Source organism: Staurois parvus, unplaced genomic scaffold, assembly GCF_062004578.1.
Source record: "Staurois parvus isolate SC_StPar_1 unplaced genomic scaffold, SC_StPar_1.0 ptg000282l, whole genome shotgun sequence".
NCBI lineage: Eukaryota > Metazoa > Chordata > Amphibia > Anura > Ranidae > Staurois > Staurois parvus.
This window is the reverse complement of record NW_028318078.1, coordinates 14,821,645-14,834,907: the sequence shown is the minus strand read 5'-3', so window position 1 is coordinate 14,834,907 and position 13,263 is coordinate 14,821,645. Positions and strand designations below refer to the sequence as shown.

The 13,263-nt window shown below is 41.1% G+C and overlaps 1 protein-coding gene across 1 annotated transcript in view; it reads left to right on the top strand.

Annotated features, from left to right (window-relative positions):
• The window catches only part of ACO2 (aconitase 2), a 52,209-nt gene extending 48,536 nt beyond the window's left edge, over positions 1–3,673 (top strand). The window contains exons 16-17 of the mRNA XM_089681976.1: positions 367–488; positions 3,177–3,673. Coding sequence (XP_089538102.1) covers positions 367–488; positions 3,177–3,311 — 257 coding nt within the window. The 3' untranslated portion in view covers positions 3,312–3,673. The remainder of the gene's footprint in view (positions 1–366; positions 489–3,176) is intronic.
• The last annotated feature ends 9,590 nt before the right edge of the window (positions 3,674–13,263 follow it).

Genomic DNA, 13,263 nt, shown 5'->3' with positions numbered 1-13,263 from the left:
TGGTGTTCTGTAGTTGTTTGTATATCTTCCCTTTTTATTTATTTATTTTCTCTCCGTGATTCCATAATATTTTCCTGAACTGAGTGATTCCATATTTTTTTTCCCCTCTGTAGTCAGCAACTGTTTTTTGCAGATCAAGCTGTTGTTTTTTTTTGTTTTTGTTTTTTTCCTTTAAGTGTTTCGTAAAGCTAGAAGGTTGGGATGTTAAATGAAAATAGTTTTGAGGCATGTCTGTGATTGTTTGTTTTTGCTTTCTACACAATTAAACAATTGAACATTTTCCAAGAGTGGCGATTCCATACTTTTTTTGCCAGGGGTTGTATTACAGATAAAGCTACAATTTGTATTTTTATTTTTTTCCTCTAGAAACAAACCTAAAGAAACAAGGGCTTCTGCCTCTCACCTTTTCTGACCCAGCAGACTATGAGAGGATTCACCCTGAGGACAAGATTACACTTGCTGGTTTAAAGGACCTGGCACCAGGAAAGGTAATCTTCAAAAAGCTTTGTCTTCATCACCTTTATGACTGCATCAGTACTTAATGATACATTGTTTAATTTGACAATCTTGCTGAAAATCTTGGATCGCTTCATTATCCATCCTCCTTCAGATACAGTTATGTCACATTATGTGGAAGAGAGCACAACAGACATTTTTGCAAAGTAATTGATCTAGTACATTTTTCAGTTCTTGTAGAGTTAATTTCTAAAATATTTAAGGGTTAACAAAGCAATGAATTGGAACAAATTGCATGACTCCCAGTAATCGACATTGCTATGAAAGTTAGTAACCTAATCCTAGTCTAATTCAAGGGGGAAAAAAATACAAGACTTTGGTAAAAGGATTCTTTATGAAGTCCACATGCCTCTAAAGCTACCAATAGACGGATTGAAATTCAAGTGGTTGAGAAGAAATCTGCCAAATTTCAATCCATCTTTGGGCAGGCTGGTTCTGCAGAATTTCAATCCATCTTTGGGCAGGCTGGTTCTGCAGAATTTGAACAAAAAAACCTGACAGGGTGATTGTACTGAAGTCCTTCAATAGCTCAATCACTGCACACGGGTATAGCTGGCAGCAGTGGTCATTGTATTCTGAGGGCTGGGAAACCTCCCGTTGCACTGTTCAACAAATTTTTTATTTTTTGCCAGTTTTGGAAACAAAAGGATCCATTTCTTAATGAATTTCACATTCTGAGTTCAAATATAACAATGAAATTTGTCAATTGGCTCTAGTTTTTCTGTAAACGGAAAGTTTTCTACTATAGGCGTAATGACTACATAATGCACAATAATTATATAGATAGATGTCTTTCCACAAATATAAAGCAAGTGATATTGACTACATAACAAAGCCTAAATGGCATAATATATTGCATAGGATTACCAAGAAAAATTATAGCCATAAGCTAAGTTGAATCATTTTAATACTTAGGATTCTCACTAGTTTTGTCTTCAGTTTGTGTCGGTTTTGCTTCTCTTGGCTTTTCTCTTGTATTCGAGGAAAGGGCTATCTCTTACAACTGCACGTGACTACACGCTTCAGGTTCTTCCTCACTTGCCTCAACCACAAAGGATTCTGGTGCTTTAGGAATTGGTAGCCCCTCTCCATGAGGAACTGGACGTATTGCCGATGGAATATTTGGATAGTGCACAGATAACTTTTTCTTCTTATTTAGCCCTTTTACAATTGGAGGCACCATACAAAAGTAACAATTACTAACGTGATCTGTTGGCTCTCTCCAAATCATTGGCACAGCGAAAGGCATAGATGCCTTTTTTCCATTCAACCATTGCTCCAGTGCCGTCCCACAAGAATTGCAGCATATATGTGATGCCCAGCTCCTGTCCTGGTCTCCTATCTTGCAGCCAAAATACAAGTTGTAGGCTTTCTTAATCATTCCTGTTATCCTCCTTTTTTGTGAGATAAAAGTTATTTCACCGCAGATATAGCAGAAATTATCTGCTTTATTCACACAAGTTCGAAGCATTACTGAGTAGCCTATATAAGCATAAAACGAAATGTAAAGACACTGTCGAACTACAATCAGCTACAGATACTGCAGCTTTTATGCAGTGAAGTGATGCAATTAAAGGCTAATATTGCATCATCTCAGTATACATGCAATTTTCTATTGGTCACCAGTATCAATTGCGCAATATGCAGCTGAAGTTGCATCATAATTTTGAATGGCTTACGTCGTTAGATGGGTGAATATATCATGGAAACTAGAGCCAATCAACATTTTTTAGGGTCATTTTCGTTTTCAGCACCCCAAAATTATGTAAGATTAGCTAATTTTATGCCCAAAACTTTTTACCTGTTGAACAGTGTTGTCAGAATAAAATAGCATAACGGGAGAGATTCCCCCATCAACAGGCAAATCTTACATCAGAAATTCTTTCCTTCAACCAGTTATTGAAGGAAAGGAAATTGCATGAACTCTGACTAACAATCAACCACATGAGCAAGAATGGTGGGGGGTGGTAGAAGTCTGGAGCACGCCCTCTTTAAAATGGAGATGTGATCTCCCAGACAAATAGTAAGGGTTAATACACCAACATGGGCACAGCAGTAGGACTGGTAGAGCATTTTAATACTCATTTCATCCAAAACAAAGTTGCCTTTTTACTTTCTCTTTTAAGGTCTAGTTCATGTAGGTCTCGTCTTGAACATTACTCTAGACATCATACGTAGCGCATTTAACAGCCGTTTTCTTGCAACATTCAAAGCAGACCTAATCTTTAGACCGGAAATGCAGAAGAAATGGCTATCACTAAATGGGGATTCATGGGGATGCAGACTGCCATAAAAACCTGACCGGTTCAATCCTTGCCCAGTACATACAAAAGTAGAAGCTGCCATGTAGACCTATGGTAGAATTCCATGCAGATCTACAAGCCTACTGCCTATGTTTTTAAGAGGTTTACAGGATTGTTTTGGTACAGTTGATATAGGAATATAGGACTAGGTTATATATATATATATATATATATATATATATATATATATATATATATTCCCCTAGTAAATTTCATCCTGTACAGGGAGTACCTTGGAAATCTATAGAAACACTTGTCTGTTTTATCACTAGCATTCTGGTTCCAGTCCTTATTTTGCCAATAATAATTTTTGCTTTTTTTTGCTTTTTTTTTTTTTTTTGTCCCTCCCTTCCACAGCCTCTCAAATGCGTTATCACCCATCAGAATGGTAGCCAAGAGACAATCTCCTTAAATCACACCTTCAATGAAACACAGATTGAGTGGTTCCAGGCTGGCAGTGCTCTCAACCGCATGAAGGAGCTTCAGAAATAAGAATTCAGACTTTTTTTGACATTTTACATAGACTGTCATTCCCAGAATGATTAACCATTCTGATGTATTAATTGCATACAACTGCTGCACTTAAAACAATGTCCACAATAATTTTTACTAAATGAATTATCTGTCAGTCATTTTATTTCTTTTAGGAATAATCCATCATTATGCCGTAAGTCACGCTTCCATCTTGTCAGGTTTATTTCATATATTTATTGCCAGTTTCCTGTCGGACTGATCTTGCTACTGTGATACTCTCCAGTCTGAAATGGTTACAAAGCACCATGCTGCTTTATTAAATAAATGTATTTTATCTGACAACAGTCTTGTCAAAATTAAACTTCTGTGATTTAGGTGTATTGTGTTTTGGTTAGTGGTTCATTCAAGCAGGTCACATCCTGGAATTTAAAAGCCTTAGCACAATAGATTGCTTTTATTCTTTGAGATTTAGGGTCTATGCACACCAATCGCTGCGTTACAACAGTGGGATCACTGCAGTGCAGATGCGCCACGATTTTTTTTTTTTTTTTAACATTTTATTAAAATGTGACATGACAGTTAAGTTGTATCGGTTGCCATGTGGTGTGAGCCAGTGGATTGCCTCACACCGCATGTGTTAGAGAAAAAGTACAGCATGCAGTACTTGGCAATAAGTGCCCTACACAACTGCAACACAATCGTGTGCGGCAATATGTTACATATGTCGCAAACTGTTTTCACCCATGTGCGTTTACATTTGCATATATGGGAGTTGGGGCCTCAATTTTATTTGGCGGGGGGATGTTATGTGCTTGGGCTTAACTTGTTCTTTGGTCCCCCCCCCATCACATAGGAGGGTACAAAATCCCCTATATGATTATTTTTAGGTGACCGGTTCTCTTTAATGAAAAGTAATCGCTGCTCAAGGCTGGTCTCCACCTGTATCTCCTGCACTGCACACTAGCAGGTGCTGGCCCTGTTCTTAGCAGGCATCATATTGGAGAAGAAAAATCCGGTTGGCTGCACATCCGATAAAAATCACCTTTATTTGTACATATTCACTATTTTGAAAATGTCCAAATAATAAAAGTGCTTTTTATTGAATGTGCGGCTGACTGGATGTTTCTTCTTTACTGTGACAGGTTCTCTTTAAAAGATCCTGCATGTCTCCTACTGGACTCCACTGGATGTATTGCATTTCATACTGCAGTTATCGGGGGCTGTGGAAGCAATCATGCGGCAACGCAGCCACCCCGACTGCTTCCACCTAATGGGCAAGAGTCTGCCTGTCAGTTTTATACACAATCCCAGTGGCTGCAGCCACCAGATTGTGTATAAAAAAAACCCTGCTGTCAGGTCTGTACAACATACTGTTTTGGGTCACAGGAGTGCATTTACGTGTGCTCTCGTGACTCGGAATCCGCTGTCAGAGATCCACTTCAGACTTTAAAGGGATCCTGACAATGTCTGGATCCACCCAGATGCCTGACTGGCAGCTGGCTCAGCCTCTTGGTGTGCTGCTGAGAGGCTGAACCAACTGTTCCTGTTTTTGTATTGTGATCAGGGGCAAATTCCCAGAACTGAGTGCACAGATGCAGCCGTTGGCTGAATGCACTGATCGCATGCTGGTTTTCTAGCAGGACAGTTTCCAAAAGAAGCCAGTCTAAATGACAAGCTTTTGTCAAAGATGGGTACATACCAGGCTGAATTTCAGTTTGTGTGTACCCAGCTTTAATGTTTTTGTTTTTTTTTTGTTTTTCCACAAGAGAATACAAGCCCACAATCCGTAATCCCTAAGATAAGGCTGCACTATGTAATCGAATGCTACCACTGAATTGTTACCAGATGCCATGAAACTGGTTCATATTAAAGTGACATTAAACTCACTGTCACAATTTTCACTATTATTTCATGTTTTATATAGCACATTATACCTGGATTCTTGCCTCTTTAATGCCTTGAACACCATAGTAATGTGACTTTTGTTTCACTATCTTCACACCACACTTTACACAGGGAGTCATGATTTATATAGGATTTCTTTCTCTGGTTTACTGGTTTCATGTTTCGCACAGTTCTAACTTTGCAACCCCCCAGCTAATGTAAAATATCATGTGTGGAGGCTCAAACAGAGCAAAGTGAAGACCTTGAAAAGACATTGTGGAGCATGCACAGAGTGAGTGGCAACACAGCAACCACAGAACTGGTTGCTATTGCATTGACACTAAGAAGAGCAGACATCAGAAATGGTAAGCTTAAACAGATAAATCTGCTTTCTTAGCATACACTTCCTCCCTTCATGCTGCCAAACAAGCCTACTTTGTCACTCTTATTAACCTCCCTGGCGGTATGATTTCAGATTTTTGGTGCTGAACGGTGCCATTTTTTTGCATGGAAATGTTTTTTTTTTTTTTGTTTGTTTTTAAATTGTAGGCCTGTAATTTTAGAAATAACTCCCTGAAATCTGTCCCAACAAGAGTCTAGCAAACATTCCGGATATGATAAAACTTGAAACACAAAATCATAAATTATAATTTAATAAATACTCATAAAAAATAATAATTTTAATTCAATCTAATCAAACCAAAAACACTGAAATTTGAAATATAGCGCCAAGTTCGCACATCACTGAGCAAAGTCGCAAAATCGTTTTCAGTGTCTGACGAATTTCCCCCATGAATCATTATCACTCAATTCTGCAAGTAGTTCTGATTTACTATCGCTGTTCTCTAGCCGGTCTAAAACCAATTTTGACCTAAAGGGACGCTTTTTGGACGCCGTGGACTTTTCTAAGTTTCCAGGCAGAAAGAACAGTCAAAATGCAGGCAGGGCACAGGACAAAGCAGTAGGGACAAAATGTATGTGAAATGCTTTGATACAGGAATGTTTTGCTATGAAATAATAGCTTTAAAAAAAGTATTTTTTTAAATTTTCAAATTTGCTGCCGGTTCCTGCGCCTAACGTCACAGGGACCGGAACATGGAAGCCAGATGCTGGCATCGGCCGTAGGAGATGGCCGGGGACGCATCGCGGGAGCGAAGGACAAGGTAAGCGCTGTAGGGAATTCCTGTGCAACGCCGCATGGTAAGCCCGAGTGTAGCTCAGGGTTACCGCTTTTGGTACTGAAACTTTACCTCGAGCTACACTCGGGAATACCGCTAGGGAGGTTAATACCTTGTCATCCAGTCCTCGTCGTCTCTTCTCTACTTTTAACTCTACTTTCTTCACCTCCACCCAGTACCTCACTCACTGCTCATGAGATTGCAAATCATTTAAAAAACAAGATTGATGCAATTCGTAGGGGCATCGCCACTGCACAGACATCCATCCCACTTGGCATACCTCATACTAAACCTCCCTCAACACTTTCCTCTTTTGACCTTGCTACTACCGAGGAGGTCACTAAGGTTTTCTCAGAAGCCCATCTCACTACCTGCCCCTGGATCCTGTCCCCTCACAACTACTACGGTTACCCTCTTCTTTTATCCTATGCTCCCTCACTCACATCTTCGATCTCTCCCTCTCGAATGGTGCCTTCCCCTCCCCTCTAAAGCCTGCGCACATCACTCCCATACTTAAAAAGCCCTGGACCCCACCAACCTGAACAACTCAAGACCCATCTCCCTGCTGCCATTTACCTCAACTCCTAGAATGCTTACTCTACAATTGCCTGAGCTCCTACCTCACTGACAACAACAACCTTCTTGACCCTTTACAGTCTGGCTTTCGCTCACTACACTCCACTGAAACTGCCCTACTAAAACTCACTAATCTACTAACTGCTAAACCAATGGCCACTACTCTGTACTCTTACTACTTGACCTCTCTGCGGCTTTTGATACTGTTGACAATCCCCTCCTCCTCAAACTCCACTCTTGGCCTCTGAGACTCTGCTCTCTCCTGGTTCTCCTCCTACCTATCGCAGCACTCCTTCAGCATTGCCTATAACGCTGCTGCCTCCTCCTCTTCACTACCTCTTTCTGTAGGGGTCCCTCAAGGTTCTGTCCTTGGACCCCTTCTTTTCTCCATCTACACCTCCTCCCTTTTGGTCACTTGATAAACTCCCATGGCTTTAAGTACCACCTCTATGCTGATGACACACAAATCTATCTTTCTACCCCCTCACCCCTTCAGTTTCCTCTCGCATTCCTAACCTACTAAGGGACATATCTGCATGGATGTCGCTCCACTTCCTCAAACTCGATCTTTCCAAAACTGAGCTCTTAGTATTCCCCCCAGCCCGTGCCCCCTCCCCTGACTTCTCCATCAAGATCAATAACACAATCATCGGTCCCTCCCCTCATGCCAGGGTACTAGGTGTAATCCTAGACTCCCATCTGTCTTTTCAGTCCCAAATCCAATTGCTGTCCAAATCTTGTAGACTTCATCTCCAAGATACGGTTGTTCCTAACCACGGAAACCACTAAGCAACCTATTCACTCATCTCGCCTTGACTATTGCAACTCCCGCCTCATTGGCGTACCTCACCGCAGGCTATCCCCTCTTCAGTCTATCATGAATGCTGCTGCCAGAATCATCCACCTTACTAACCGCTCTGTATCTGCCACCCTCTCTGCCCAACCCTCCGTTGGCTTTCCATTGCCCAATGGATAAAATTCAAAACATTAACAATAACGTATAAAGCCATTTATAACTCGGCCCCAAATTACATCACCGATCTTATCGCTAAATTTCACCCAAACTGTACTCTTTGCTCCTTGCAAGACCTCCTGCTCTCTAGCTCCCTGGTCTCCTCCTCCCATGCTCATCTCCAGGACTTCTCCAGAGCTTCTCCTATCCCCTGGCACTCTACCCCAATTTATCAGACTATCTCCCACTCTGCTCACTTTTTGGCGATCTCTGAAAACCTATCTCTTCAAGGAAGCCTATCCTGCCCTCAGCTAATAACACTGTTCAACAAATTTTTATTTTTTGCCAGTTTTGGAAACAAAAGGATCCATTTCTTAATGAATTTCACATTCTGAGTTCAAATATAACAATGAAATTTGTCAATTGGCTCTAGTTTTTCTGTAAATGGAAAGTTTTCTACTATAGGCGTAATGACTACATAATGCACAATAATTATATAGATAGATGTCTTTCCACAAATATAAAGCAAGTGATATTGACTACATAACAAAGCCTAAATGGCATAATATATTGCATAGGATTACCAAGAAAAATTATAGCCATAAGCTAAGTTGAATCATTTTAATACTTAGGATTCTCACTAGTTTTGTCTTCAGTTTGTGCCGGTTTTGCTTCTCTTGGCTTTTCTCTTGTATTCAAGGAAAGGGCTATCTCTTACAACTGTCCAGCAATAGTCAGCAAGCATTGATGGGCTCCATTTACCTTGATATCTTCTTTCCATAGCTGCAATGTCTTGATGGAAGCGCTCTCCGTGTTCATCACTCACTGCTCCACAGTTTGGTGGGAAAAAATCCAGATGCGAATGTAGAAAATGAATTTTTAGAGACATGTTGCAACCCAGATTTCTGTAAGTCTGGATGAGTTTTTCTACCACTTTCTTGTAGTCTGGTGTTTTATTGTTTCCAAGAAAATTTGATGTCACTGATACAAATGCTGTCCAGGCAGCCTTTTCCTTTCCACGCAACAGAGAAAGAAACTCATCATCGTGAATAAGTTTACGAATCTGTGGCCCAACAAAGACTTTATTTTTGCAGCACTAAGTGCTGGAAATTTGCTAATCAGGTACTTGAAACCTGCTTTATTCTTGTCCATTGCCTTAACAAATCATCATCATTTTGAATGGCTTACGTCATTAGATGGGTGAATATATCATGGAAACTAGAGCCAATCAACATTTTTTAGAGTCATTTTCGTTTTCAGCACCCCAAAATTATGTAAGATTAGCTAATTTTATGCCCAAAACTTTTTACCTGTTGAACAGTGTAAGGGAATCTTCTATTCTTCCAACCAGTCCATCCCCCACCGTTACCTTTTTGTACTACTTGCCCCTCCTAGATTGTAAGCTCTGAGAAACAGGGCCCTCCTTTACCTCTTGTGTTGAACTGTACTGTTGCTGTATTGACAAAAGATAATACCCTCCTGCGCTTAAATGGGGACAATAAAAACGAACGAATAGCTATCACCTAACCAGGTTCCAATAGGTGCAATATAATAGTAAAAAAATGGTGAAGCGCTAACAATACAGTGCAAAACACAGGAAATATAAAATGAGCATACACATGACAAGTAAATTGAAATAAAAAAGGTGACAAAGCAAAGTGATGATCCATATGGATTGCATAAAGTGCTGCTGTTGGTGAACCGGTAAAACCTGTACTCGGACAAGTGAACCCTTTCCCAATTGGAAAAAACAGCAAACCAGCTACCCCTAGTCCACTAGGGGACTGATATTATTATAGATCATGTGACCCCTCTGGGGGTGAAAACATGGCAAAAGTGACCAATATAGAAATGAAAAAAATATATCACTCTTATTGAAGTAAAATATACATGTAACCATGAATAAAAGTCCAGAGAAAACTGTATAAAATTCACACTAGTGCTGGAAAACTGTGGGTATCCAACATGCAGAGTAACTGTAGATCAACAGCTGTGTGCTCGTGGTAGGTGATCTTCAAACACGGTGCAAAAAAATTCTAAATGGCAGAAATGACCCCTCACCTCAGAGCGGTGACCACAAGGGCCAACTCACCTTATGAATATCAATCCAAAGCCACGTCCAGGCCAGGAAGTAGTATGGAATCCACTGCCTGTGTGGAGAGAGCAAATTTCTGAACCTCCAGAACTCAGTTCACACCAATTCCTGCATTTTTGCAACCCAGATCAGACCAAATACCTGTTCCTTCAGGCCTTAGGTCAGTCCCAATTCCTGCATTTTCCCACCTGCAACTTTACACCTCTGCTGCTCTCCATTTCCTGCACCCATACAGCTCATATCCCAATTACTGCACCTTCACACTTCAGCTCCCACAAAACCCTGCACCTTCACATCTTTCATCACCTAATTAATGGACTTTCACACGTCAGCCCACCCCAATTCCTGCACTTTCACACCCCAGATCAGCACAATTTCTGCTCCTTCAGGCCTCAGATAAGCCTCAATTCCTGCACCTTCTGACAAATGGACCAAGCTGTTTGCATATAGATGCTCCAGTCAAGACTACACCGCCTCTACCGTGCAGTAGAACTGGAGAATTGAGTCCCAGTTCCTGCAGTTCTTAATTCCCATTTCTATTTTTTTGGCGGTAGTTGCCAAAATCTGTTCTGAAGTTGTAGTTCCCAATAGGTGTTCCAAAGTAGTAGTTACCAAACCGTGTTTTAAAGTAGTAGTTCCTTTTTATTTGGATGACACGGTGAATGGCGGCAGCAGCAGGAATCTGCTGATTTTGACACCGGTGAATGGCTAGCTGCAGCTACCGAGCCTATACAGTACACCGTTATGACAAGTTACTGGCAGCCATAGGTGTTTCTTGACTATTCCCACAACCGGCGATTACCTGTGGTGATCATTGCTGAATGCACACAAAGTGTGTGTTAAGCAGCCATCACTGCCATTAATCACTGACACTGTGAACAGTCACGAATAGCTGCAGCACCTAGTAACCTGTCATAGTGTACTGTACGGCCTTGGTGGCCACAGCTAACTACTCATTGGTGTCAAACAAAGCAGCATGTATCAGCTGCTGCCATTTGCACCGTAGTTAAATGCCTGTGCGAATGTAGCCTAAATTATTTCCCAATAGCTATTGTGTTAGAAAAGCCTTTTAAAACCCATCTCCCTCCACATGAAATCCTTCTTTTTGTTGAGTTACTCATAAAAGATTTTGGTGGAAGGGATTAATGGCCATTTGAAGTTGAACATTTCTCACCTTCAGCATCAATGCACCTGGCTCAGCTTGGAGGAGATATAGCCAGAGAGGTTTAGAGGGAGGGCAGGTACATAAATGGTAATAAAGCCTGGCCATGAGCCAACACAGGCTAAAAGAGGAAGGCTTATTATTTTTTTCCTCTGGTACAGCAAAGTGATAACAAGCAGCATGGGGAATCCAACTCCACCGCTTCAGTGCGGAGAGAGCAACAGGTGTGTGGGCATCGGCCGCTGGCCAGCTTTATTGTTTGATAGGTGAATCTCCCAGGACTCCCCTTGGGTGCCATCCTTGTTGCATGCCACTTCGGGCACTAGTGCCAGGGGTTGCCTATCCCTTCTATAAAGGCTCCAAAAATGTTCTACAAATCTGAGCAATGTATTTCTTTTAAATTTGAAGCAAAGAAACAGTCATTTTTCCAAAAGCAATAAGCCTGCTCAATTGTGGACTTTTGAAAAAGGCTTCATAGATGTTGTGCAAAACTGTAAAATGCCTGTTTGATTGGAATGTAGACACTGACATTTCTGAGTGGGCATATTGCATCTAAAAATGAAAAATGAGTCTGCTCATACAGCCTTAATATATGTGATGCAAATCTCTAACCTTTTTCTCATCTGCATATAAGACATAGAATTTTTTTTACTTCCAAATTCAATATGCCCACTCATTGGCACAGAAACTGCAGCCTGTCCATGAAGTCGTTATATATTGAATCAAAACACAATTTTTTTTTTTTTTGCTAGATGTAATATGCTTGCTCAGTCAGTAATTGAAACCTGTCCATACAGACCATTGGCATAATTACAGGGGTTGCAAAATTCGCAATTGTGACCTATCCCCTGCTCCAGGGGGGCCCTGGGGACTGCCTGTTAACTCCCTGCCAACTACTGTTCTTTAAAGGGGAAGCAGAGATTCCTCCTATGCATCACAATGTGCCGTTTTTCCTTTTACTTTGCTGATAGAATTAGCATTCAATCCTAAAATATCCTGTCAAGAAACCTTGTCCAATGGTCCCTCTGCCCAGCCACCTTCTCACATGCCCTGTGATGTCTTATCTAGAACTGGACACAAAATGAAAAGATAACTGCATGAGTTGCAGCTGTTTGGGAGAGGCTGAGACCTTTGACAGGCTCTGTAGTCCAAACTCTGTACAGACAGGTAAAATGTGTTAAAGTGCTACTAACCCCAGGACCCTGAATTCACTATATCTGGTCTCCCACAGTACACAACAGGGAAGTGCAATTATTTTAGTAACTATAAACTAAATACCTTTTCTCAGCAGCAGTATATAGCAGTCTTGTGACTCCTACCAGTGTACAGCAGAGCACATGTTAAAGCTTGTAGGGGAGTTTTCAATCTGTTATAGGAGGATGCAGAACCCCTGCCCTCTGGCTGGACAGTGCTGACTGGCTCTGTCCTGATCACATGCACTCTCCCAAGAAAAAATAAAAACTCTAGCTATACATACACACCAATCTGAGCATGTGCAGAGTGACTCCGCACGATATGTCTTATCAGGAGATAAGAGGGGGGCACTGGAAGGGGAGGATCAGAAAAGTCAGGATCAAACAGGGTTTTTGAACAATGCAGAGATTTAACCCCTTAGGTTCTACAGTGAGAATAACAAGCATGTTTCACTGCATATACAGACTGATTTTACTGTTGTGGGTTAGTAACCCTTTAATGTTACCATTGTTCACCAGACAGCAGCATTAACTTTCACAATATGCATACTAAAGTCTTGCCTGAAAAGTGCTCTGGGAATGGTTAGGACACTGACTACCTGTATTATTCTAACGTGTAATGATAATGTCCTTCAGTGTGCAGTAAGCCAAACTTTTATTGATTTGTTTTTTTTTTTGCATACAGACAAAAGAGAGATGAACACATAGAGAAACCACGATGGCTGGTTCACACCAGGCCCACAAAGGAATTGCACAGGAACATGCTTTGCGTTCCTATGCAATTCACACTGCATGCAAAACACTCCATTTGCAATCTGCAGTGGGTGTGAATAATAAGTTAATGGCACCCCAAATGCAAGTTGCAAACAGTGTGTTTGCCCACACCACATCGCATGGTATTTTTGTTGCGGTGCATTTTAAAAAGCAGTG